The 25,992-nt window shown below is 45.2% G+C and overlaps 1 protein-coding gene across 1 annotated transcript; it reads left to right on the forward strand.

The window, feature by feature from the left end:
• The first annotated feature begins 298 nt into the window (after window positions 1–298).
• Window positions 299–25,278, forward strand: LOC131665219 (sex-determining region Y protein-like). The gene is made up of 2 exons (XM_058936964.1): window positions 299–927; window positions 17,265–25,278. Exons 1-2 carry the CDS (start codon window positions 823–825, stop codon window positions 18,537–18,539), a joined length of 1,380 nt encoding a protein of 459 aa, XP_058792947.1. The 5' UTR covers window positions 299–822; the 3' UTR covers window positions 18,540–25,278.
• The last annotated feature ends 714 nt before the right edge of the window (window positions 25,279–25,992 follow it).

Below are 25,992 nucleotides of genomic sequence, written 5' to 3' on the forward strand. Positions count from 1 at the left end.
AGAGATAGACACGACAGCAGCACGTACTCCGGCAGACTGGTGCAGCGCGCAGAGAGCGAGAGCGTAAATCGTGCGGAGTTTCCAGGGTAAAGTACAAGGAAGGTAAGAAATGGCGAGTACATAGAGGGGATGAACGCAGCGTGTGTGCCCTGTGCGCGCGCGCCATCTCTCCCACTCGAATTGCAGCGCGAGCGACGGCGGCTGCGGCGGCGGTGGCTATGGTGGTGGGGAGCACAGCGGCAGCGGCGGCACCAGCTGATGGGCCGGCTTGGCTGCCAGCAGCAGCGCAGCAGTCGAGTATAGTAAGCGGTGCTCGGCAACGCACCAGTCAGTAGCACACGAGCGCTCGTCCGATGAGCATCTCTCTCAGACACGAGATCTCCAGCTCTACTTTAGTTAATCACACACGCGACTTGACAACGAAGTGACTGTCGGTCTGACTTGTGCACTTTGACTAGTGTAACTCGAAAGCAATGTTACAGTAGAGCAGCTGCACCAGAGACCACAAAACTGTGAAACTGTCGATCCGTCGTGCGCATCGGTTATTAATCACTGCGCTCTCCTATTGCACGCAAAGCAATTATCGTTTACCGTTTTTTTTTGTCGTGCATAGCCGAGAAAAACTTGGTGTACTCGAGAAGAGACAGCCGGACCTTCTCGTCAAACGGCGAGAAGGAGGTGTACCACACCATTAAAGTATCGCCGTAGGAGCAGGATTTATCGCGAGTGTGGTGATAATTAAGAAGTCAAAAGTGAAGTGAGCGCGGAAGTTGGAGCGCGCGCGCCACTTTCGACGAGCTCTCCCATCATCAGCTCGCAAAAATGGTGCCACAGCAGCAAGACAGCCCCTCGAGCTCGGGTCTGCCGATGTTCGGCTCCCTGCTCGTCGACAAAAACTCCTCGACGCCATACTCCGATGCCACACAGGTAATTAACACGCAGCCATGCCAACGCTTCTAATTTTGGCCTTTCCTTCTCATTTTATTGTCTCTCTGCATTTCTAAAAAATCTAACTCGAGTGCGCTGACCGATCAAGTTCAAGGGGAAACGCCGCAACCGAGCGCGTGCGAGACACCGGTGACACGGTTCAAGGTCTTGGTGAATTTTCGTCTTCCCGGTTCGTTGCACGTGCGCGCGCCAGCGACAAGTTTTTTTCTCTCGCTCCTCGAACCCGCGTGGCCGTGAAAGCTCAGTGCCAAGTGCGAACTGTCATCCAGAATGAGCGGGCGAGCGAACACAAGCTTCTCAACTGATTGACGTTGTGGTGATATGTTTGTGTAGATTTGCTCATTTGATATGTCTCGTGCGTTTCGCTTTTTTTGCCAATTTTTTCAATTTAGAACAATTGTTTTTTTGACGATTGGTTTCAATTCGAAAAGTAGTGAAATATTTAAAAATGAAAAAAATTGAACATATTGCGTTCGTACGTAGTTGTATTAAAGTTTGTAAAAAATCGATGGATATCGTTTGTCAGAAAAGATAGTTCTAAGGTGTTAGAAGGAGAATCGTGAGAAAAATGTAATTTCCGAACCTCGAAAAAAGTGTTGGTAAAGTGTACACAAAGTGCGGCGCGCAGCTTGAAGTATCTTAAAGCCGAACTGCTCGAATCGAGTGGCAGGCCGACGGCCGAGCTCTCCACGCGACTTGGCAAAATCTTGCATGCCATATACATACTCGCTTTAAGAACTGGCGATTAAAAGTGCAAGCGCGTTTCATTCCTGGCTCCTTTTTGCTCTCGATAACTTTATTTGCCAATCTCGATGCCGCTTCTGCTGTCTCGTGTACATCGTACTCAAGTCGTCGGTTCTCTCATATGTAGCTCGATTCTTAAACGTATTTATCATATTTTTGACTTTCGGTGCTTTTCCACTTTTTCATGTCGGTTGTGTATTAAGTTTGTGTTAAACTTTTTTTCACGTAGAACAGTGTCATTTATTTGTCTTTGAAAAAAAAAAAATTGTTTAGAAAAAAGTGTACGGTTTTTGAAAATACTATTTTTGCATCGAGTGCTTTTGAGTGAGAGTGCTACTTGTTTATTATTAAAAGAATGCAACTGCAGTAAATTTAGAAAATGTCTCTCCAAGAATTTTAATATTTTAGTATGACATTTTTTAATGTGCCTTGAAAATGTTTGTTGAGAAATAGTTTGCTGTGCACATGATTTATGTTAAAATATATTGATATATTTTGTTTACTAATTAAATGAAGCTTTGTAACTGATCCTCAGTATGAGCTCTTCTAAACATAACAAGTTTGGGGATCGAAAACAAGCGAGATAGGGGGAGAGAGAAAAAATTACGTCGTCTGCGGGTACAAGAAACATAAAATAAGACTTCTTTCCGTTGATGGGGGGAGAGGCGATTGACGTTACGTTTTTGTTTTTATGCCGTATTTATCTGGTTGGCCGACTTCAAAGACAAGACCACTCGGTTCATTCGAGTTCCTCCTATGTGCCATCACGACGACGACAACGACGTGAGTCCCACACACACACACACACATACGAGCACGAAAAACATCGTCGCGGCGAAAACATGAGCTAGAAAACTTTCGAAGTCGCGCGCTCGCCAAAGGTAAACAAACCACTAACGCTCGAAGGGCAATGCTTTTTTTCGCTGCACGATACTCCGCTCGCGCATGGAGCTCAGGCTCACCTTGAAAATGTGGATAACGTTTAAAAAAAGTATGTATACGAATCCCTCGGGAAGTCGAAAACATAGCACACTTTCATTTATCAGCTTGTTGATTTTTGTTTGTAGCCAGATTTTGCATGTGTACACGCGAGAAAGAGAGAGAGAGAGACAGAGACAGAAAAGTTTGGCGTTCTGTTTTTGCTCGAGTCGACCTAATTTTTTTTTCAAATGTAAAGAGAAGAGCAGAAGCTAGCTATTCGATGAAAAACAAGCACTTTAGTCACTCGTTCGTCCGTGGCCCCCAAGTGTTCCGAGAACTAATTTTCGATACTTTATCGACTTGAAATCCGGTGCTCGAAAAAGGTTTCAAGATTTGTTTAACAATCGAGAGGGCACGCAAGCAGAAGTCACGTCAAAAATTTTCCATTCCTCTCGAAACAGAAAAAAAGACTTAGGATTACACGAAAAAGAATTTTAATTAGAAACCAAACAGGCGTTATCGTGGGGCGGTTAGAGTCGTGGCAGGAATAAGTAAAACGACATTCACACACGGCAGTGCTAGATAACACACCACGAGCGAATTAAAAATTTATATCACGGGATTTTTGCCGCGCGCAAGTTTACTCAAAGTTCACGTGCCGTGCGTGTAATGCGCTCTCTGGGCTGCTGCCGCGTGTTGTTTTTTAAGCCGATGAGATGGATATACGAGATTAAAGTTTCACTCGTGCGCTCGCCTCCCCGCTTGTCCGCCGTGAGCGTATCGCAAAACAAACTGTCGGCTTCTCTCTCTTCCTCGCTCGGCTTCGTTTATTTGATCGTCCGAGGAACATCGCACTCGCGCGCGACACGACAGAAAAAAGACGGCGACCGCTGGCATTCGTTTTTCTTCGAACCCAACTGACTTTTCTCGAATTATCGCTGTATTGACACACGTAAAGTGTGTTGTAACGTTATCGAACGAAAATATTAATAGTGTTTATTTACAGCGTATAGGGTCAGATGTATTTACAGGTAAACAATTAATTGAGTGTCGAGACGATCAGCATTGAGCAAACAAAAAGAAAAAAATGACAGTGTCTCATCAGAATGCATCGCTCGGAAAATGCTCTCGACTCTCGTATTCGACGCGGGACGCAGCAGCTGTTCAAGGTTGGGCTATTGAGAAAACTGCTGTGTGGTCGGAAATCCAAAGTCGCGCGAAAAACGTCTTTTTACGAGATTGTTTATTTCAACGCGACCGTTTCTTCGGCCTATGAAATTACTCCTAGAGTGGCCCCGTGTGTCTTCGCTGCGTTATTTTTCTGCTCGCACGAGCGAGCCAATTATCCCTCTGCGATTTTTAATGGCTTGTGCCTTCGAAATTGTAGACGTCCGCTCCCCCCCCCCCTCTCCCTCTCTCTCTCTTTCTATCGTTTTCTTGTTCCTACTTCTTTTTTTTCGATCGTCCACAGGGAAACTTCGAGATGCAAAAAATATTAAAAAAACCTACTCCTTTCGGTAAAAGTCGCACTTGCTGTAGATTCTGTTATTTAAACGGAAAAGACCGTCCTGTGAGTGACTTGTGTTAAATTAAAAATCTTCCGACTACTTTGGAACCTATTATCCGTCTTTTTTTCTCTTTCGTTCGCCCGGAATGAATAATTCGATCGTCCTTTTTATGCGATAAAGTATCTCTCTCAATCCAATTTTTTAATTTTTTCTAATTATACGTTTGGAAATCTTTCAATTTTGCCGACGTTCAAACAATTTTCATCACGATATAAATCGACGACAGCGAAAATGAATCAATCGAATATTCATCGTTGTCAAAATCATTCCCGAAGCTGCAACGCCGGCCATCCGTAATTTTCGTTTCTCCCTCGACTCGAATTTCTTTTTCTCGCAGGTTTAATCTTAGCCGGGGCTGAGATTGGAGCTGAAGGTAGTCAGTCCAGTCTCATCTCTGGCTCTATTCTCTCCTTCGTCAGACTTTCTATCGGCTCTCGAGCAGTATCCTGCCAATTTCTCGCGCTCGACCGCTGCGCGGCATTCGGCTTACTTCATCTTCTTAGTCGACTCTTTTTTTCCTTTTCATCGTTGCTTGGCAACGAGCCTCATCAAATTAGCCGTCGATCAGTCCTGCACTGCATAAAATGTAATACAGATTTCCGTGAAATCTCGGTTGATGCATTTGGAGAAACGTGTATCGAAAATGGTTGTCGGTCAACGAACCGTGCGCCAGACGTATATAGCCGAGATCGGCTTCTATCTAGAAACGCGTCGTCCGAGCGTCTAATGGCTTGATTGAGAGGCGTGTGCGCTCTCTCGGTATTATGCGTCAATCATCGGCTGCGGTCAGCTTTAATGGACCGCTCTTTTTGTCTCTCTCGCTTATAGGTCTCGGTCTCGACACGAAAAGTGCGTTGGCGCGCGCGGGTGTGAAACGCACGAGCGTCATGTTGTGTTGCAACGCGTGGAAAACGACTTGGTAATTGTTGCAGCTAGGCGCAACAGCCGCGTGTAAAGAACACAATGCCGTAACTCTCTCTCTCTCTCTTTCTCTCTCGCTCGCTGGCTAGCTGCCTCTCTTACGCGTCGATGTATATGTGTACTGGCGCAAATTGCTCGCTTCGCCCTCCATTTCCAAGTAAAACCTGCTATATGTATTTTTTTTGTTGTCCATTGGCAATCTCGCAATCTCGCGCTCATACCTCCAATTTACATATGAAAACATTCATGCAGGCAACCAAAAGACCATCTATCCGTGGGGGCATCATTGATAATCTAATTATCCCTTGCGCGCTGAACGAAGCTAATTAATTCAGCTGCACGTGATTTTCATTCTTCTCTCTCTCTCTGTCTCTCTTTTTTCCTCTCGATCTGCCTTTCAAAAAGCACCCATTTGCATTCGAATGCCTCTACTAACTACACACACCTCTTGCGAACTGATCACATTTGGAATTGCGCCATTGCATTGCGTCCTCTATCTGTGTGTTTGTTTTTATTTCGTGCCTTTTGCCGTCGAAGCGAATGGGAGATTTTCAGCAATTCACTGGTGCCGTGTGTATAACAGTCAAGTCGTCGACGGGCGGGAGGCAAGGAGGGGGCAAATTAATTTATATTTCGCGCTTCGGCCTGTGCGTCGTCGGCGCGATTTACGGCGTGGTACGGGAACGCTGCTACGCCGCCACTGAGAGAGAAAGAACGAGGCTTTACTTTGAATTTAAAGACCATTATAAGCAGTTTCTCTCGCGGCTGCGGCGGAACGTGCCGTAAAAAGATCATGCTACGTGCATTACACACACGTACACGCGTGGAACTTGCACACGATAAAAGAAAAAACATTTTTTTACATTCAATCCTATTCGATATATTTCGCAAACTTCTTTTTTTTTTTTTTTTTATACTATATCGTCGATGACTCACCTACACACGCGTGTTAACACAAAGAAATACATTCACGAGAGTATAACTTCCGTTTTTTCTCTTCTTTCATCGTCTGCTTCGCAACTCACGCGACTTGCGGTTTTTGTCAAATCTGAAGATTGATTACGATTTTAATATCCGATATGATATAATGCGATTCGGCCAGTAAGTGGCAATATACCGTTATTTCGTTGAATCCTGAATAAACGACTAGTGATAACTCGTAATTAAAAAAATCGTTTGGCAATGATTGTATTTATTCGCGGTTCGAAAAAACTTGCGAGAGCATATGTGCGTATTATTTTTGTACGACAGACGGCGATTTCATACGGAGCACAGGCAGTGCAGCAGCAACAAACAAGTGATTATCAGTCGGCGATAATGCGACCATTATTTTTTTTGTTTACACAGAAAATGCTTTTCAATCCCTCCCGCTTGCTCGCTATATAGAGATCATCGGCCTCACGGCGCGTTACAATGTCAGCGAGATTAGATTCCGCCAGATAAAAGCTGATTATACGCGACGTAAGAAGAGCCAAGGACTTGTATAGCGGCGGCGACATTGCGCTTTAGACTCTCGTCTTTCTTTCCTAAAGCCTCGCGCACGACACAGCCGACGTCGGGCTTGGTTTTCTGCGCACGCAGGTGTTTTCGGTCGATTAATAAATTTAACGCCTGATGGGTTTTCGACATCCAGATAAAAAGAAAAAGTCTTCTGGAGAAAACCGGAAAAGCAAAGTCGAAAACAACTCCTGGAATATGGCGATAAGTGCAGCTGGGCCTGTTGCCTTTATACCACCCGTCGATCCTCTAAAGAATGGGCTCTTCCGCTATTGCTACTGTGCTTTTAGCTCGGACTTTGGGAAAAAAAAAAAAAAAAAAAAAGAGGCGACGTAACGGTCCGTTTTACGATTTTCGAGCGCATTCAGAGGCGAGAGAAAGAGAAAAAGAGAGCTGTTTGGGAGGCTAATCCGTTAATGCGCGTTTTTACGTTTATGTTAATTTATCTCACGGCTACCGCGCCTCCGATAAAAACATTTCGTTAGCGCAGCGCGTGCGCGCATATATGCCAGCAGGGTTTATTATTAATGCCGGATGTGTACAATGTACAGTAGCTGCAGCTGTAATCTCTTTCGGAGAAGTGCACTATATGCCCGGGATAAATCTGATAAAGAGTGCTGCTCATACCGCTAAGGTTCGAGGACACTCTCAAGTTTATACGGAGCTGCTGCTCTCGGCTAATCTGGAATTTGATTAATCGTCTATTTTTGCTGGATATGAGGTTACGTCAGCTGTGTGTATCTCCGGTTTCGTGCGCATTCTCAAAACAATGCGCGACTAACGCGAACAGAGACAGTGAGAAGGATCAATCGGCAGGAGACCGCATATGTATACATTTTAAACATCCGGGCTTCTCAATACTCTCTATCGTGCACACGCGCCATCTCGTAATCGCAGTAGCGCGTGGCTGCCGGGTTTACGTAAACTGCCGCGGCAGACTATGCACGTGCTGCACGTGAACACTCCTCTCTCTCTCTCTATCTCTCTCTCGCTCTCTCTCGCTCTCTGCATTATGCATTTTTTGCGCGATCTTGCTTATTTTCGTGACATAACTCTTTACTGCGATCATATGATAATCCAACGCACACACACAGAAGTGTGCGCTCGCGCGTGCATCGACAGTATCGTCGCTTCGCTCTGCAATTATGAAAATCCGCGCGCACTTTCAGTCAGTGAAAAGCAGCGCACTCTCGTTTCTCTAATATTACGCTTTGCAATTAGATTACGAGCGGGAGAGACACATTGACGCTTGTCGTACCGTTTTCTGTCGTAATTGACGCTCGACCGTGCCGGTTATTTATTCGCTGCGGATTGATATGCAAGGTGCGTAATAGTGCATTATTACGCATGTGACATCACGCAGAAATTTTCCGCAAACTCGTGACTCGCGGAAGTGAGTTTTTTTTTTCTTTTCGTTGTAAGGCGATATCGATCCTTCATTGTCATAATTAATGATGCTACTACAATGAGGATCATTAATATCAGAGGAGAGAATGACGTCTTGCGCGCGATGAACACGTGGAATATATGTCTAATGCCAGAGCCAGAAATTATAAGTTGATCGGAATCTTCGAAGGCTGAAAAAAAAATTTTTTTCCATTACTGCCATTTGAGAGCAGAGGAGAAAAAATAGATTCTATTTTTAGCTATGGGCGTTTGGAAAATTTTCCACGATTAGCACTCGACGCGTATCAAGAGAGTGCTGTTATCACCGAGACTCGAGTAAAAAAAAAGTAAAAGCCTCGTTGGCCGTATAGTTATATCTCGCGTGGGCCTTTTATCGAGAGATTGCTCACGTGCGCCACGCGCTTGGCTCGAGTCCAACACATAGTAGTAGGATCCCCTCGCGCGCGCTCTCTCTGGCTCTGTCTCTCTCGCTCTGTGCACGTACAACTCTCGATCTATCTATTTAACCTCCTCTCTTTTTCCGGATATTTCAATAGTGTCGTGTGTGGGGTACACGGTTGCAAAGCCTGTTTTCTCTCGATACTGCTGACCAGCTGACCGACTCGCTCTTTTTCTCTCTTTTTTTTTTCTCTCTCTCTCGCGCAATTCAATTAAGAGAAGCCCGTTGAAATTGCAAAGCCTTATAAAGAGGGGGAGGGAACTCTCCAGATCGCCTCTGTTGAATCTTGCTCGTTATTAACCCTCTGCATAGATGCATGTGCCCGGGCGTCCTCGGCTATTTACTTAGAATGTTCTCTGTCTCTCTGTCTCACTCTTGGTATGCAAATTACCGAAGACAGCTTCTGCCGCGCTGCGTTGTGGAGTTTCGATTGGACGCGCATCTTGTAGCCGAGTTAATCGGCCAAAATGACGCCGCCCAACACGGGACTAACACTGAATTTGCGCCCGTGCTGCTATGTCGTGTTTACCCTCTTAGGCCGAGGTAACTTTCTCGGTGTGCCTTGTACTGTTTTTCACGACTTCTCGATGAAAATAACTTGGCCATGCGTCGCTGGCCAGGAATTGCACGGCTCGTTATCTGCCTGGCGTTTCCCACACTTTCCATCAACCGATGCATAATTAATAGCGCGACCGAATGGAGCCGTGGTATGCTATTTGAAAGAGCGCGTGGCGTGAACATTGATAATTGCGCGTGTGATTCGCGATCGAGAGGTCGGGCCGCGGCGCGTTGCAATGAATTTGGAATCCGAGCTCTGCAGGCGCTCGGGAGCTGGGAAGAGGAGGCCTACCGTCAACGCTGATCATTAAATATTAAACACGGCCTGCAAACCTCTGTACGCGCAGCCGGCGCCGTTGCGTACGTATCGATCGCTCGTCCGGCCGCGGAGAAGCTCGCCACGAGGTCCTTTTGCCGCACGATACAGCCGGCGATTCACGGACAACCATCAGCCGTCGGACGAGAGGCGCGCGCCCGACGGTGCACGGTAGCGGAGCTTTCTCGAATTGACGCCAGTGCCGGGGCGACTCGTGAGCGGCCCATTTGCGCCGCGCCGTCGCGACGAGGATTGTCTCTTGCCAATCGTGATTGCCGCCGCCGCCGCCGCCGCCGCCGCCGCCGCTGCGGAGCGCGAATCGTCAATTTTCATCGCTACACCGTGGGAGAGAGAGAGCGCGCAGCAGCTTCGCTTTCTGAAGTGCGCGTTTGACTTTCCACGAGCGAGCGAGAGGTCAGGTTTGTGGAAACGTGCCGTATATATACTCGGAGCGGTGTTGCGCTAACGAAGGGATCGACGGCGCCAAATTGGACGGGATATATCGGTTTCCGCGTGCGCGCGATTTCGCGAGCGAGAGAGAGAGAGAGAGAGAGAGAGAGAGAGAGAGAGAGAGAGAGAGAGAGAGAGCGATGGATTTTTATCACCCGGCCGATTCACGAATTCATTAGCCGACTGCGAGCTGTTTATAACGTTTGAATTTTCACCGCAACTGCTTCAAGTGAACGAGCTCTTTATTATTCGCAGTGACTCTCCGCGGCAACATCGCTGTGCCGATGTTGAAATGCCTTAATAATAAATAATTGCAATAGCCCTTTGGCTCATGAACGTTGCAGCAGCATTCGACAGCTCTGGCATATAGACTTGGACAAGCGTTCGTTGCCGGGCATTACGAGTATGAGACCGAAGAAAAAACCGTGACACCGATTGAGTTTCAATTGAGCTCGAATTTTCCTTTCATCGATCGCATACGAAGTGAAAAAGTAGCTGTAATCTCGAGGCTTTCATCTGAATTTATCAAATCGATTTTCGATGGGAAGTCGGCCTGCCGCTCTCTCGCATTAGTCGACTTCTCGCTACGTATATATCTGTGAAAGCGACGAAAAATGCGCTCGGCGACGACGACGACGGGAGAAAACACGAAAACTGTTGCAGTACACACTGACAGTCTCGCGTATGAGCATCATCGGCTATTGATACACGTGTTTTCATGCGGTTAATGAATATAAAGATGCCTATCTTGCCGCTCATTTATAAGGATCGTCGTCGACTACGACGAGCTCTTTTATGTGTTGTTTTTCAACATCAATTGGCGCGCAGGCAGGCAGCATCCGCGCTTGCTTTACGTAATAATGTTTACCCTGGCTCTCTCTCTCTCTCGTTGGCGATTAGATTGGCATCGATTCCCGCGCCCATTAAATATCACTTATCATTACGTAATTAGCTCTCTCTCTCCCTCCCTCCGCGTCGGGTAACAGCCGGCGAAAAAAAAAAAGAAGAGCGAGCGAAACTGCCGGCGAATGTAAATGAGCTGGTATCAATCAACGACTGCTGCTGCTGGATTAACGCAGGCAAAAAGTTTTATAGCCTCTCTCGGCATTAGGCAGTAAAAAAAGGAAAAAGAAGTCGGCTGCTGCACATGCATATGGATGTGCGCTCGTGTAGGCGTGAGCGGTTCCCACGATGTATATACCTGCACACGTAACCTTCTCTTCTGCATCTCTCTCTCTCTACCTCTTGCACTCTCCTGATTTTCGGCATATTTCTGCTGCTGCTGTTCTTTGCGCGTCGAATTTTACGACCGAGTTTCAAGCGATAAGTGGTTCCCTATACTTGTTGACTGCGTTGAAAAAGGTTTCCACTTGAAAATTGATTCTCTCCACTGCTGCCCTCGACAATTGAAGATTCTCTTCTCTCTCGACGGAGCTGCTCTGTAATTAATGATGCAGGAAAGAGAGTCGAGTCCGAATCGTATATAATTGATAACCCGTCGAACGAAGAAGAGAGAGAGAGAGAATCGGCCCTTTACTCGCGTCTGAGAGTTTGAGAGGGTTTCACCTGCCGACGTCGCCGTCTGGTCTACACACAAGCCGCACATTCATTATGAGGGAAAGTCGAGAGCTGATTGTGCTCTCATATACCTGGGCCGAGGTCCACGCCTGGTTATTACGTTTCGGCTCTCTCGTCGTTGTCATCGTCGTCGTCGTCGTTGCTATCGCGGGCCTAACGAAGATTGCTCGATTGTCCATGTTTGTAGAACTCTGCAACGCACACACGGCGGCACAAACGGACAGCGTCAGCACAGTGCACGGGGCAGGTTATCTCAGCTGAAAAACTTGCTGGCTCCTGTCCGCAACGATAGAAGCTTATCTAGCATTGACTATCTTTCTCTGTGGCTCTTGTCGTTGGAAAGAACAAAAAATAACGAGCCCTAGGTAGGTCCGCCGACACGGACGACGACGCCGGCGGAGGGGATCCTTAGCATATCGCGCTCTCCTCGTAACCTACATCGCGAGAGACGATCTCTCGGTTGGCGCGAGTTGCATCTGAAAGTCTAATACAATAGCGCTCCCTCAGTTATGACATTAGCATACGCCGGCAAAGCTCCATAATAAGTAACGCGAATCTCGAGAGAAACAGGAAGGACGCTGTCCTTGCAGCTTTCGGCTACGAGCAGCGTTGTCGAGCTAGTCGCTTTTCTCTCCTCGCGCGCCTGCGGCCCTTCCCGTCACGTATCGATAAGCTAATCGAGCGCAGAGAGAAACGCTCGCGGCGAGTGCCGCTCTGTAATTTCATCTGCGGGCGATAGAGCGTCAAGGCTGCTGCTGCCGCTGCAGTCGCGCGAGAGAAGAAATGCATCAATCAGAGCGAATTATTATCGAAATGATACGCTCGGCGATCCGTGTACACAAGCTAATCGGGATTCTACGAATCTGGAGGCAGCGACGCAAGCGTGACGACGCGCTCGCGCGCCTAGATTATTTTTCCGTCTGCACGTATGCGCGCGACTCGCAACGCGGTCGGTCCTCCATTTCCTCGCGCGCGCTAGCGCAGTGCCAGCTTAGCTCGCCACTCGCGTCTATAGTCGGTCTGTAACCAACTTCGTCGGAGTCCCTCGCTCATTGGTCGCGACGGCAAACTGAACCCAGTTGCGTTCTATCGATCGCGGGGGCCGAGAAATCTATAGCGACCTATAAGAACGAGCGGCCGACCGCGATTCTCCACCCCTGAGCTGCGACGATTGGTCGCCGATTTTCCCCCGACGTGGCGAGGGCTGTCACGTCACGCTTATATTTAAACAGATCGCCTACGTGTCTGTTTTTGATCGACTCCGCCTGGCCATACCAAACTACGCTCTGTCCATTCGTCGAGATCAATTAGCTTCGTAGAAACAATGAGGCGGACTTTAAGTTTCTGTCGTTCCGAGCCGTGATGATGCGTTTCCTCGCGAAAATCACCAAGTCGTGCTTAATATCCAGAGAGAGAGAGAGAGAGAGAGAGAGAGGCGCAACCTGCAATTACGCGTACAGAGTTTTTTGTAATAACCGCTCGTCGCTCGCGCACATATGCGTTTTTATATATACGAACATTGGCTCACGTATGACGCGATAATTCAAAGCTGCGAGCGAGGAAAAATCTGGGATTACGAATTCAAGGCCTTTAATTCGGCAGCAGCCGAGCCACGCCACCACGATGCGCTCACGTACACGCGCGCATAGTCGACGATTACCCGCGATACGGATCGTTTTTGTCTTCTGCAACTTTGTCCTCTCTCTCTCTCTCTCTCTCCTCTCTCTCTCTCTCTCTCTCTCTCTCTCTCTCTCTCTCTCTCTCTCTCTCTCTTTTTCTTTAATTAAGCCTTTCCACGAAAATTGCCCGTCGCTCGCGCGTGTGTGTTCGCTTTTCTTTTCGCAAAATCACCACGACGACAATAATCAAAATCGCATGTGCCAATTATCGTCGGCACAGATCGGATAATTGCGAGGAAGAAGAAAAAATGAGGAAAGCTCGCTTTGCTTGTGTGTATATGTCGACTCCTTTAATTGGAAAATGATATATGTTGATGGATGGTAATTCTTTTAATTTTCTATTCCAAAATCCTCGAAAGACTCGTTAGGCCGTTACATTTAAAATGAAGATTGAAAAAATAAACAAACAAATAATTCTCTTTACACGCCCTCATGCCCTAGAGAGTGGAAGGGTTAAAGAAGCGGCTCATTCGTAACAGTTGGTAATCACCGAGGAGACCTCTTCGCTGTCGTATCTCGCGTTATTGTATGTGCAACACATTGGGACATGAATAATTGGGCGGAAGAGGCGCCGTTAAGGGCCTCCTTTTTCCGAACGTACGGTTTTGGCGCGGTGCTCGCTCTCCTCCCTCTCTCTGGCATTGGAAACTTTCTCACGTGCCGCGGGCGCAAATGACGATTCCGTGTCCTATGCTCTCACAACACATATATACAGAGAGCGCGCAGTGTGTCGCTCGGTCGATCGAGGCATTTAACAACTCTCTCGGGGTCCTTCGTTTCTACGACTACGTCGCGCGAGCAGGCGAAAAGCCAAAAGAACTCGCGCACATTGTGAGAGAAACAATGCGGCGTGTTTAGCCTGACCTTCATTCGACGTTTTAACAAAGCCTCTCGTACGTATGTCCATTGTTAGTAACAGAAGCCAGGCCAAAAGCGGTACTCTATTAGGCCATCTCGCTCTTAATTAACGCCGTAGTCTTATTTATACATAGGCAAACAGCTTTTCACATTAACGCGCACACTGCAATGGAGTGACAGCAGCAGGCACTCGTGCACTAAGCTGAATAGCATGTAGAGAGCAGCAGGTTAGAAAAGTGAAGGAGCGTACGCGATGATCGGACTCGTGGAATCGGACGTCGTGGCGCGGCGGGGTTTGATTAGTATTTTCGGTATGGTAACGGGGTGTCGGTTTCCTCGAGTCACTCTCCAACGAGAACGAGAGAGAGAGAGAGAGAGAGCGCGCCCAGCGATTAAATAGAAAAAGGAAGCAGCCAGCAGCAGGACAAATCCGTCGAGTCAGCGCGACGTGCTTTAATCCTGAGACGATGACTGGCCTCTTTTGCTTACCCTTCCACACGTACACGCACGCACGCACGCACACAGCCAATGCGTACAGGTTGTGCGAGTTCCAGCTGGAATTGGTATTATAGGTATAGCTCCTCGAGGCGTGCATGCATATCGTTTCTGGGTTAGAGAGATAGACGTGATTGGGCTTATACACACAGGCTCGCGCTTAGTCTTAACTGTAGCTAACTATAGGGAGTGAAGATATCCCGAGTATCTTTCTCCGTCGGGTGCGCAAGAACTTCAAGCTTTGTCAATATTGCATTAGCGCCGATTACAGCTAGTCCGCCGCTGCAGTTTCTAAAGTTTGACTTGCGCTCGCGCGCCAGCAAATTACGCTAGCGATGAATTTTACAAGAACATCGCGAGTAATCAATAGCTTGTCAGCCGTAGCGCGCGCCCGCTCGCTCAATAATGCACGAGGCCCAGTGCTTACCGGCACGCATTCTGAATTAAAAATTTCGCATACGTAACACATCACGATCGATATACATGATTAACTACTGGCCGTCTCTCTCGCGCACCATTCTTTCCGCGACATAAATTATGCGACGATTATTATCGCGCGCGCGTGCGCGTGTGTGTCAGGCGGAGATGCGCCGCTTAATTGCGATGCTCGTCGCATTTTTTTTTCTCGACGATCGCTTCGGCTATCGCGCTTATTACTCACATCAGCCTGCATCAGCAGCTGACGGAAGTGAGCTGAGGACTGTAAGGTCAACGAGGGAACCTGCATCTCGAACTCTACGGCCTTCGGCCATTTCCATATGCGGAAAATGCGCCGGCCTCGCGCGCCTCTTCTTCTGTCTCTCTGTCTCTCTCTCTCTCTCTCTGTCTCTCTCTCTCTCTCTCTCTCTCTCTCTCTCTCTCTCTCTCTCTCTCTCTCTCTCTCTCTGTCTCTCTCTCTCTCTCTCTGTCTCTCTCTCTCTCTCTCTCTCTTTTTTTTTTTTTCTTTTTTTCGGCGAGTAGAAGAGGGTTTCGCGAAACGACGCAAATTATGAGCGTTTAACGAGCATTTTCGAGCCGCTGCCATCATCTCGCACAGTTGGCTCGTAAAGCTTATAACCATGCCGAAAAGAACCGGAGCGCGTGCGTTTTGCGAAGATACTCTTAGCCAACGTAAAAAAAAGGTCGAGAGGTTTAATAGCAAGTAAAGGCTGCAAAAGCAGCAAAGTCGGCTATAGGATAAATTAATTAATAGGCGACGATTGAGCAGCTATAGCCATAGTACAGCGGACGTAACGGGGCGAGAATTTTCTTTTTGGTGTGGCGTGTATGTTGTGTGTGGAAACAGCGTCGAACTGTTCTACAAACTCGTTGAATTATTTAAGCGCGGACGTTCGCCGCTGCAGCATGGCGAACTTAAGCACAATTTCAGCGCCCTCGTGCGAGCCTAAATAATAAACCAGCCGCATTCGCTGTCGTTGCACAAAATGTGTGCCCCTGCAGTGCAGCCTAGTAACAGGTACAAATAGAATGAGATCTGAATATGTATGGGTTCACCCAAAAAAAGAAATTCAATAGCCTCTCGTGGTGATATTTCGACACTCTCGGCTCACAGATCGATCAATCGCATCAATTAAAGAAGCCGCGGAGAGTGATTAAAAAGTCAAATACACCGAGAGAAAGAGAGAGAGAAAACCCTCTCTTCGCGAAATTTTGATTGTAATTTATCAGCGCTGCTGCTGCTCGCTCACGTCATCATCCCTATAGAGCCGATCTCTTTTGCCAGTCGAATTATTAAGACGCTTCAAGGAGTTCCGCAATTTGTCGGTGTTAGAAATCAATGGCTCTTGTAGCTAATCGAACGGCTAAGCCCCTCGTCATGTAAAAAAAAGTGAACGGGTAGTCGAGAGCGACGAGGATATCTGCGCTGTTGTAACGACGTAGGCAGCGGCAGTGGATTTCGACACAAAGCGCAGTACGCTGCTGCACACGTTTATCATGGGCCGAAGCTTCGCATAATGCACAGGAAGGCCAGGCAGTGAGAAAGAGAGAGAGGAGAGAGAGAGAGAGAGAGAGAGGCGCATCGATTTCGCTCGCTCGCACTGGCCGATAAGATCGACAGGGAGGCGATGTGCTCTGTTAGCCTCAGCTGCGTACGCAGCGCGTACGGCTCCCTCACCTTGACACACATTTTTACCTTCGCGATCCTTTAATGCAATTCTGCTGGCAAGTGTGATCGCCTGCAAAATACTCCTCGCTATTACAGCCACGGCTCGCTAATTAACAACCGAGGGCGTGTTGCGAACTTGCGAGCCGAATTCGAGAGTTCGATAGCAAAAGCAGCAAATTTCCTTTACTGCAATTGGCCGTGCGGAACTCTGCAGCTGCGGGAGCAAAAAAAATGTTCGGGGTTGGCTCGCAGGCGGCGTGCGCGCGAGAAAACAAAAAGCGGCATTAGCATAATAATGCCGGTGACCGAGGCGATCGTCGCAAAAAAAAAAACCCCTTCGACCTTGTTTTTCTCCAGCGAACCCTTGTGCAGGCACGACGCGTGGCTTGCATGCTAACCGCCGGCACTTCCTCGTGCGTACCGAGCGAAGCGTACTGAGTTGGACGTAACGGGTGGCTCACCGTTGACAAGGCAACAAAGTTGCCGTGAGAACTGTAAAGGAAAGTCTGGGTTTCGGAGAGACACTTTTAGTCACGATCGACTGACTCCCTGCGACGTATGTGTCCGTGCGTATGGCTTACCTGCTCTCTCTCTCTCTCTCCGCTCCCCCTCCGCACGGCGGCAGCACTGCGATTCTTATTAGCCACGAACCTACGTAATCCGTATGCTTGCCTTGGCATATTCCTTCACAGCCGAAGAGTGCTGTTTCGAAAAACTACGCAATTAACTGTTTGCTATTACGTACTCAAAAGTCTTGTTTTTCTTCTTTCTGTTGCAGACCAAAAAGAACAACCCTAACCATATAAAGCGACCGATGAACGCCTTCATGGTTTGGTCGCAGATCGAGCGCAGGAAAATCTGCGAAGTGTCGCCGGACATGCACAATGCAGAGATAAGTAAGAGGTTGGGTAGACGCTGGAAGACTCTAGATGACGCTGAGCGCAGACCGTTCATCGAGGAAGCCGAGAGGCTGAGACAACTGCACATGATGGAATACCCCGACTACAAATATCGGCCCAGAAAGAAGACCAGCAAACCTCTGCCTACCACCAAATCCAAGGAGCTCAAAAAGAGTAAGAAATCCTCGTCCTCAAGCAGTAGCAGCAACAGTAGCACTTGCTCCAACACTTCGTCGGCTTCGTCTTCCGCGAGCGCAAGCCCGAGCTCGCCCAAGATGCGCAACGACACCAACAATAATCAACAGACCCCACTGAAGAGGCTCCAAACGATGCCTACGACCAACCCCATCTCCAGGCCCAAGATCAGGCTCGCTCTCGACAAGAGGCCCCTCACCTCGACGACAACTTCAGCGACGACACAGAGCAGCGACTATACTCCCACGCCGCCGATCGCCACTGCTAAGGTACCCAACAGCCCCTCTTGCGACACGCCCGACTCGCCCGAGTCTGCCAGCTACTTCGACGACCACTTCACCGACTGCCACACGCAGATCGCTGGTCTTCATCACCAACAACAGCAGCAGCCGCACCATCACCACCACCACCACCATCACCAGCAGCAGCAACAGCAACAGCAGCAGCAGCAGCAGCAGCAGCAGCAGCAACCACCACAACAACAACCACATCATCAGCAACAACAGCAGCAGCACAAATTCATCAAGCAAGAGACGATGGACTTTGCGTCGCCAGACTTCACCAGCGATATGTTTCTCTCGTCTGTCAGGTCGTCCTACAACATCGATCTGAATCTTGCGAGAAGCGCCGCTTTCGAGCAGCAACAGCAACAGCAAGTTGCCTATCAAGCCTCGCAAGTGTTCATCAAGGAAGAGCCAGTGGAGATGGCCAGCCAAGGTGGTCAGCAGATGGTGGTGAAAAGTGAAGAACCAGCAAACACGAGCCTCGCCGATCTCGACTCGTTGACGGATCTGCTGCAGATTCAACCGTCGGACTTCAAGCAGTTGGACCTCGACATGGAAACGATCACGAACGAGCTCGAAAGCTTCACCGGTGGACCTGAATTCGCCTGTACGCCCGACGTCAGCGACATGTTCGACATCGGCGTGAGCGACGCCGTGCCGTGGGCGGGATTCTGAGACGAGGAGAGCGACGGGCTCGAGGGCCGCGTCAACGGTGACTCCGTGCTCTTCGACCAACCCGTAATCTCCGTCTCATCTTCTGATGACGCTGACATTACTCAGCAGCAGCAGCTCAAGCTCAAGCTTCGAAGAAGCAAGAAGGCCAAGAAGTTGCAAAAGAGAATGAAAAAGAAGAGGCCGAGCAAGTCCAGTCGGCAACTCGTCGCCGCACTGCTGCTCTAACTGAGAGGGCGCCAATTTTAATACGTTGTGTTCATTACCCAAACTCAAAGTGATCTCTGTGTTTATCTATTTTTTCTTTCTATTTTTTCCGTTCTTTCTCCTTTTTAATGGTATTCTCTCGGGTATAATGTATCTGTGAACAATTGAAACAGAGACGAGAAACAAAAAATGAAAAGATAAACTCACGCGAGGGAACGCGAGCGGAGTTCCTCATTCTTGGACACTCATCTCGCAGAGCGAACCGTACTAAAAGTCGTTTGTCATACGCGTGGACGCACGCGAATGCAAATCGTTGTCCCCTTTCTGCGAGGAATGAGAGAGAACCCGACGCCGGCATTTTAAAGGGCCGCTCGCGCGTGTACGCTTGGCTTCCGGAGCGGAAGTAGCAGCAGCAGCAGCAGCAGCCTCCGTACGGCCACCAGCTGCTCCTTGCGAGCGTCGTCAGCTGATCTCAACCGGTCCATACCTATAACACGCCGGTCAGCGCCATCACACCACACAACACACCTTTGCATTGTGTATCGAAGTCGAAGCGAGCTGAGCTTCCCGGAAGCGACTTAACTTCGTGTGCTATATACTCTCTCTCACCCTTCTCTTCTTTGCGGCTGCCCGTTCACGCTACGGATATAAAGGAGCGCTTCCGCGAACCTCGGCCCTCTCGACCTAAAGGCAGAACAGCGAGGTTTGTCACGCGCCTGCCTCCTCTATATACCTATAAGCGACTTGTTCTCTTCAGCGGCTTATTTAAAGTCTTGTAGTTTCGTTCTTGAATGTTTTTTTCATTCACGGGGGGGGCGAGTTGAGAAAGTGAGAGAGCTCCCTAAGGCGGTGCATATAAGATTGAATTGAACTCTGAAAAACTTACACTTGTCGCAAGCGGCTGTAGTATACACACTTATCGACGCGAGCATTCGAGGCGCGAAAAGCCGAACGCGTTTTTTGTACATGTACTGTAGCATACTAGAAGCCTAAGGACATTTTTGTACGACGCGCGAGTTCGTGGCCGACCTGCGATCGCGATCGGACCTACAGTCTTGAGGCAGCTTCTTCCTTAATAAAGCAAAAAAAAAAAAGATTTCTTCACGCTGCTTGCCCGATTGCCAACGCAGCTCGGCTGATCATCGCGAAAACTCCCCCTACCCTGATGTGTATATCGATAATAGATGCTTATTTAGTAATATATCGATTCCTTGTAGGATATAAAAGATTATAATGGTACGCATCCAACTATAGCCAGTGTTGGTTTTTTTTTCAATCAATATCCTATTTGGCGTGAGAGATAATTTTTAAAAAAAGTACATTGCGAAGTTTATTTTTTCGAAATAACCGCTTGGCACATCAACGCCGCTCGTGATTCTCGATCATTAACCGACAATTTTCTTAATTTCCGTCGAATTCTAAAAAAAAAGAAAGAAAAAAAATAAATTATTTATTTATTGTTTGTACAATCGCGCACTGAAAATCGATCGAAAGACCAAAAAATATATAAAATAAAAAAAGAAGGATGAGACGCAAGATCGTTGATTTGACGATCAGTTTGGATCGAGAATGGCGAACGAAGACAATTGTTAGTTGATGTCATGTGGTTGTTTCACGTTTTTAAAAGGACACACAAAGATTAATTTTATTGAACGAACGTGGCGACGCGATTTACGCACACTGAATAACACTTACACTGACTCATTTCTTTTGCAAATCTTGTACGAAACTGATTGTACACAACGATATACACGCGTCAAACAAAAAAGAAAACGCACACCATTTGTTGACAGAGCGTCCAATACTAGAGAGAACAAGAGCGAGGAACAATTGATAATTTTTTTCTAAAACAGAGTAAAGATTAATTAACTACTATACTATTAATGATAATTGTATTATTACGAAGAGAACACATTGCGGCAGAACGATGTCTTAATGTATGCCCATAACAAAACTACGTCTTAAGATCATAACGTTATAAAGGAAAAAAAACTCTTATTGTTTTTGTTTTTGTCTTCATGCATATAAATATATATAATATATATATATATATTGAGCGGCGCCAAGTTAGCGTCTTGTATACATAGTTAGAAGTTAAGAGATTAATTGAAAGAGCAACATTTTAAACGATTGTACACTCTAAAGTTTGCATATATTATATAAATATATTTACACTCAGACACTCACACAAGCGACACACAATACAAACACACTTGATGAAAAAAGCGAAAGAGAAAAGAGAGAGCGTGTCCAGATTTTTCGATTAGGGCCGAGAATAGACGCGGGCCAGTATGGTTGGCCCAGTTCCGCCTGTACGAACTATCAAATATCAAACCTTGATCTCATGTTTCTTTTATTACGTTTACCTTTAACTATTAACGTTTACCGACTTATTATCGATGTAATTAACGTAACTTGTTTTTTCTTTTTCTATACTGTCAAGCGATCCTATACTATCATTTTTCTTTTATGCATCCTACATCGGTACTTTTTCGTTTGCTCTTTGACTGTTCATTTCTCGAGCCGAGGGAAATAAGAAAGTTGAAATATCAAGAAAGAGTAGAATAAACGCGCTTGTGTAGTCTTTTGCTGGGTCTAGTGTTCGAGTAAACGCGGCGAGCAAGCAAGAGAAAGAGTCATACGTTGAGAAAAGTCGTGAGAATGATTTAGTTTTGCCCTTTCTTGCGTTATGTTGTCTATTAGTCAGCCGTTCTTACGGGATAACACATAAAAATTGAGAAAAAGGAAAGAAGAGACAATTAAAAATCGTGTAGGAAAAAGAGATGAAGGTTAGAGAACGATAGGGGACGGACAACTAAGCTACAAATTAAACAAAACAAAAAAAAATAGTGCCTACCACCTCCAATCTTTGAAGGAAAGAAAACTGTTGTACAAAATTTAATACAGGGCCCATAAATAAAAAGAGAGAAAAAAAAACTAAAAATATGTTAGACTTGTATTTAAATGCAAAATGCTACAAATCAATTAAATGATTACACTGAACAATCATCTTTATTGATAAGAAATTAATTGTTCTCGGTAAAGCTTTTAATAGAAAAAAGACGATAATAAAGATTTATTAAAGAGACGTGGGGGATGGGGGGTACGAACGAAAAGTTTCGATCACTACATTTTAAAAACACTCAATAAAACAGGCACGTTTTCTCTAAAAAAGTAGGAAATCATAATCAGACAGATGTATAGACAATTACTACAACATAAAACAGGCTGTGAAGTATCTCTGGATAAGGGAGAAAAATCAAATCGGGTGGAGCGTCGGACGGGGTGAAAGAATATAGTGGAGTCAATCGGATCGAGCGTGGAAAAGAGAGAGAGAGAGAGAGAGAGAAAAAAAAAGAAAATAATGCGTTGCCCGATAGTAAGCGATAAAAGAAACTGCCATTTTTTCAGCCAGAGCAGAATAATAGTCGATGTGTTCATCATTTACGTTCGCAGCCACGTGTACACGCACCTTTGCAATAGGACATATCAAGACCGTATCCGATCACAACCGACGTGCTTTTCTTTCGAAGTGAAATGAAATGAAAGAAAAAAGTTGAGAAAAAGAGAGTAAGATTCACCGAAAAATCTTGAAATGCCAAATACGTAAAGAGGGTGAAACACGTTGGGAATGGCCAGTAGCTTATCGTTTGAGCGTCGTTCGTTGCGTCAACTTGTGTGCGGAAAATATAGAAGGTGCGCGCGTTCTAAGGGGTCGGCAAGAAAGAATAGAAAGGTTGTTTTTTCTCATGCTGAGAAAGCTTTTGAACTTATCGCTCTTGATAGGAATTTATTGGCGTTGAGGGGATGGGCCGTGGAAATTGAGCAAGTTTTTCTGGACAAATAAGTGGAAGGAAAGAGACAACTTATTCTCGTGCGCTTGCGATCGTCCGGTTTTTGCGCCATTTTTTATCGCTCGACAAATTGAAATCTGTCCGATCCTCTCTCCGTTCAATTTTTCGGCACGAGATTAGCATTCAAGATCTATTTTTCTTTTTCAGAGAGTCGTTAATGGATGTGGAATATAAATTTTTCAAGTTAAGAACGTAGATGTTATAGTTATTGACGCGCGCACGAGTCACTTTTTATCGGCGCGGATATTTGATAAATTGTGGAAAATTACACTTAATGATAATAAACTTTTGTTCGTGGCTTTTATCGTACTTGTGAAAGTGGTTATATTTGCGCAATTTGTGATGTTTTCTTTTACTAATATTGAAAAAACAGTAAAAATTTATGCATTATTATTCTATATAGTATTCGTGTGGAAAACGTAAAGATGTAAGAGATAATGTTCTTTTCAAAAAAGAGATCACACCTAAAGGTTACGATAAGTTCCGACGAGGCGAGCTAACAATGCTTTTTCCTCGCGAAAGAAATGTTTTGAGAGCTCGGTGATGAATTTTTTAAACGAGTGAGAAAATCAATAATTCAATGTTAAAAAAATGTATTAAAAAACTATTAACGAATTTTCAATGATATAACGCGGCTGGCTGCAGAGGAGAGGCTGCGGAAACATCTGATGGAACTTCGTCCACTTGTTACCCGAGATGAACAAAAAAATCTTTTTTTAAGAGAAAAAAAAAACAAACAAAAAAATGTGGATAAATTTTATCGTGAAAAGTATTTATTATTCTAGATTTAATAAATTATAACGTTTGTATTTAAAAGAGAGAATAACGTGAAGAAAAGATGAAAATCCTAATGACAACGAAAAAAACCTCCGTTCTCCTTTCTCTGCTACCGTCGAATTATGTCTTCTATTATTGTGGATGCTGGCGGTAGACTATAGAGATTTTGCTACAATAAAAAAGTAAAGAGATAGAAACATATTTGCGTACGAATCGATCGGAGTACGTATGTTGGATATTTTCGAGAGACCTCGATACTCTACCGTGCGCTTTCTTGTGTTACGATTAGGATTTTCCAATTTTTAACTAACATAAGGTTGAAAAAGTATATATATATACATGTATTATATATATAATAAAAAATAATATAGATGTGTAGTAGTTTTTAACAAATTTTTAGCATTGTATATATGTCCAATTGAAATAAACAAAATTAGAGAGAAAGAGCATCGGGCGGCAAAGGTTGTTTAACATCGTTTTTGTGCGTGTTATTCTTTTTGATTTTACGAAAACACTATTGAACGGAGTAAACAATACAACAAAATTCATTTTCGTCCTCAGGAGTGTTCAAATTCTTGTGTAAGGTAAAAATTTAAGGAAAGCATCTATGTATCAGAGGGTATTGCGCTTGGTGTACATAATTAAACCTCAAAGTCATGCATTGTCCGTCTTCTTAATTTCAAAGTACCTTATTAGGCGTGGCGCGTGCGCGCACGCAAACAGTCAGGACTAGTCGATATATGAGCGCCGGTTCGCGTTCATTTTTTTTCTTTTTTTTTCTCGGGGGCTGATGCGATGCCGGTGCGTGCAAGCATTTTTTTTTTTCTTATTCTAACGCAATTTTTCGATTACTACAATCAACGATACTCTCCCTTTCAAAATTCTTCAACTAGTTTTTCTGTCATGAAAAACTTCTTTTGGTTTTAGTTTGTATTTTTTGTATGCCAACAATCGAATTGCATCGCGTTGATCCAAGAGCGCAAAAGCTTTGACTTTGGTTCAATCCAACGATCGTCTAAGCTCTTTTGCTCGGGATGTTTCGACAACATATCTATTTATTTTCAAAATTGAGAACCACCTTTTGGAAACACTGCGGAGAGTACACCACAGTGCAATAACATTGATTTTTAACGAAGTCGCAATACGGAGGGACTTTACCGATAACGAGATACGTAAGGAAGCAAAATGTAGTTTTCCTCTTTTGACATTCTACCGTAACGAAGAAGCTATTTTTTGCAAAATAACAAATAAATTTAAAAATTTGATGAATGAAAAATACGATGCTATCGGTGCTCTAGGGGTTCACCGGTAACTACGAATATCGATATAGACGAAAAGAGAAATGGGGATTAAGAAAAAGCATAGCAATATTTTTACACGAAGTCGATTTGCAAATAACTATTGCCGAGTTTCGTTTGTTAGAGGTTTTTTTTTCTTAACTATCGAGCGATTTAATTATCGTTTTCTTTCGTTTGCTTCTTTGCTTTTGTTCTATTTCCTTTCTTTTTCACTCTTCTTTCATTTTTCTCATGTTTTTTTATACTTTGCGTTTGTTCTCTCTTCCGACAAGTTTTGTGCGAGGATCGCGAAGAGTTTGTGTTTTTTTATTTTGTTTTGTTTCATTTATTTACTGATACGCGTGTTGAATCTGGAAATGAAACAAGCGTCGATAATTTCTGTAAGGTTTGAACAAGAAATAAGAGATGTAATGATTATCCAGAAAGATAGAAACACGTCTTTAAATTATCTATTCTAGCTCCTAAGTTACGCCTATACATATAAGGAAAGTGAAGTTATGCTAACGACTAACTTTAAAAAGACCCAACTGTACATTTGTATTTAGTCCCCTTGTTTATAATACTTATTATCTTGTTATTAAGTACCCGATTTATATCATTTTTTATCGAAATTATTAAAAAATAATTTAAAAATAACCGATCGACTTATCAATGATTCACCTTTTACCTCCGCCTATTCCTCATTTCCTCGCATCACCCCTTGACTTAAGATCAGCGAAACGGTTAGAGTATGAAATAAATTTGTTTTTCAATCGTTTTCATTCTGTTATTTTACATGAAAGTAAAGTGGGGAAAAAAAAAATTGTGCTGGTTTGATCGATGAATTTTTTGTAACAATTTGTTAAATGATTATTTGGAAAAACGTAAATTTTTCAATCGCCTAGCGTCAGATCAATAAAATTATTGCACAACTACCATTTATGAAAACATTCTACATAACGACATATCTTTAACGGCAAAGTAATAAATTCATTAAGCTATCGGTGCATAATAAATCTGTCATCAGACTGGAAGGATCTAGCAGGAGCAAATTACAGAAATGTAACGAGGGAGAGGCATATATAACGGCAAGTCTAACAAGTTGGGTTGCGGTAAGGCGCACGAGAAAGAAAGAAACAAAGTCAAATACCACTTGTCTCGCAGGCGACATTTCGCTGGGATTGATTGCCAATGCGTATAATGCAGTAGCCAATAGAGGAAGAATTTGCTGCGAGTGATGCGAAGGGGTTGCCATGACACAAGCCAAGATATATATTCACTCGTGGATGGTCTGCTCCATAATCGTGGGCGAGACATGCATAATTAAGCGGGAGCGAAAGG

Source organism: Phymastichus coffea, unplaced genomic scaffold (assembly GCF_024137745.1).
Source record: "Phymastichus coffea isolate CEN01 unplaced genomic scaffold, Cenicafe_Pcof_1.1 PCOF00048, whole genome shotgun sequence".
Lineage (NCBI taxonomy): Eukaryota > Metazoa > Arthropoda > Insecta > Hymenoptera > Eulophidae > Phymastichus > Phymastichus coffea.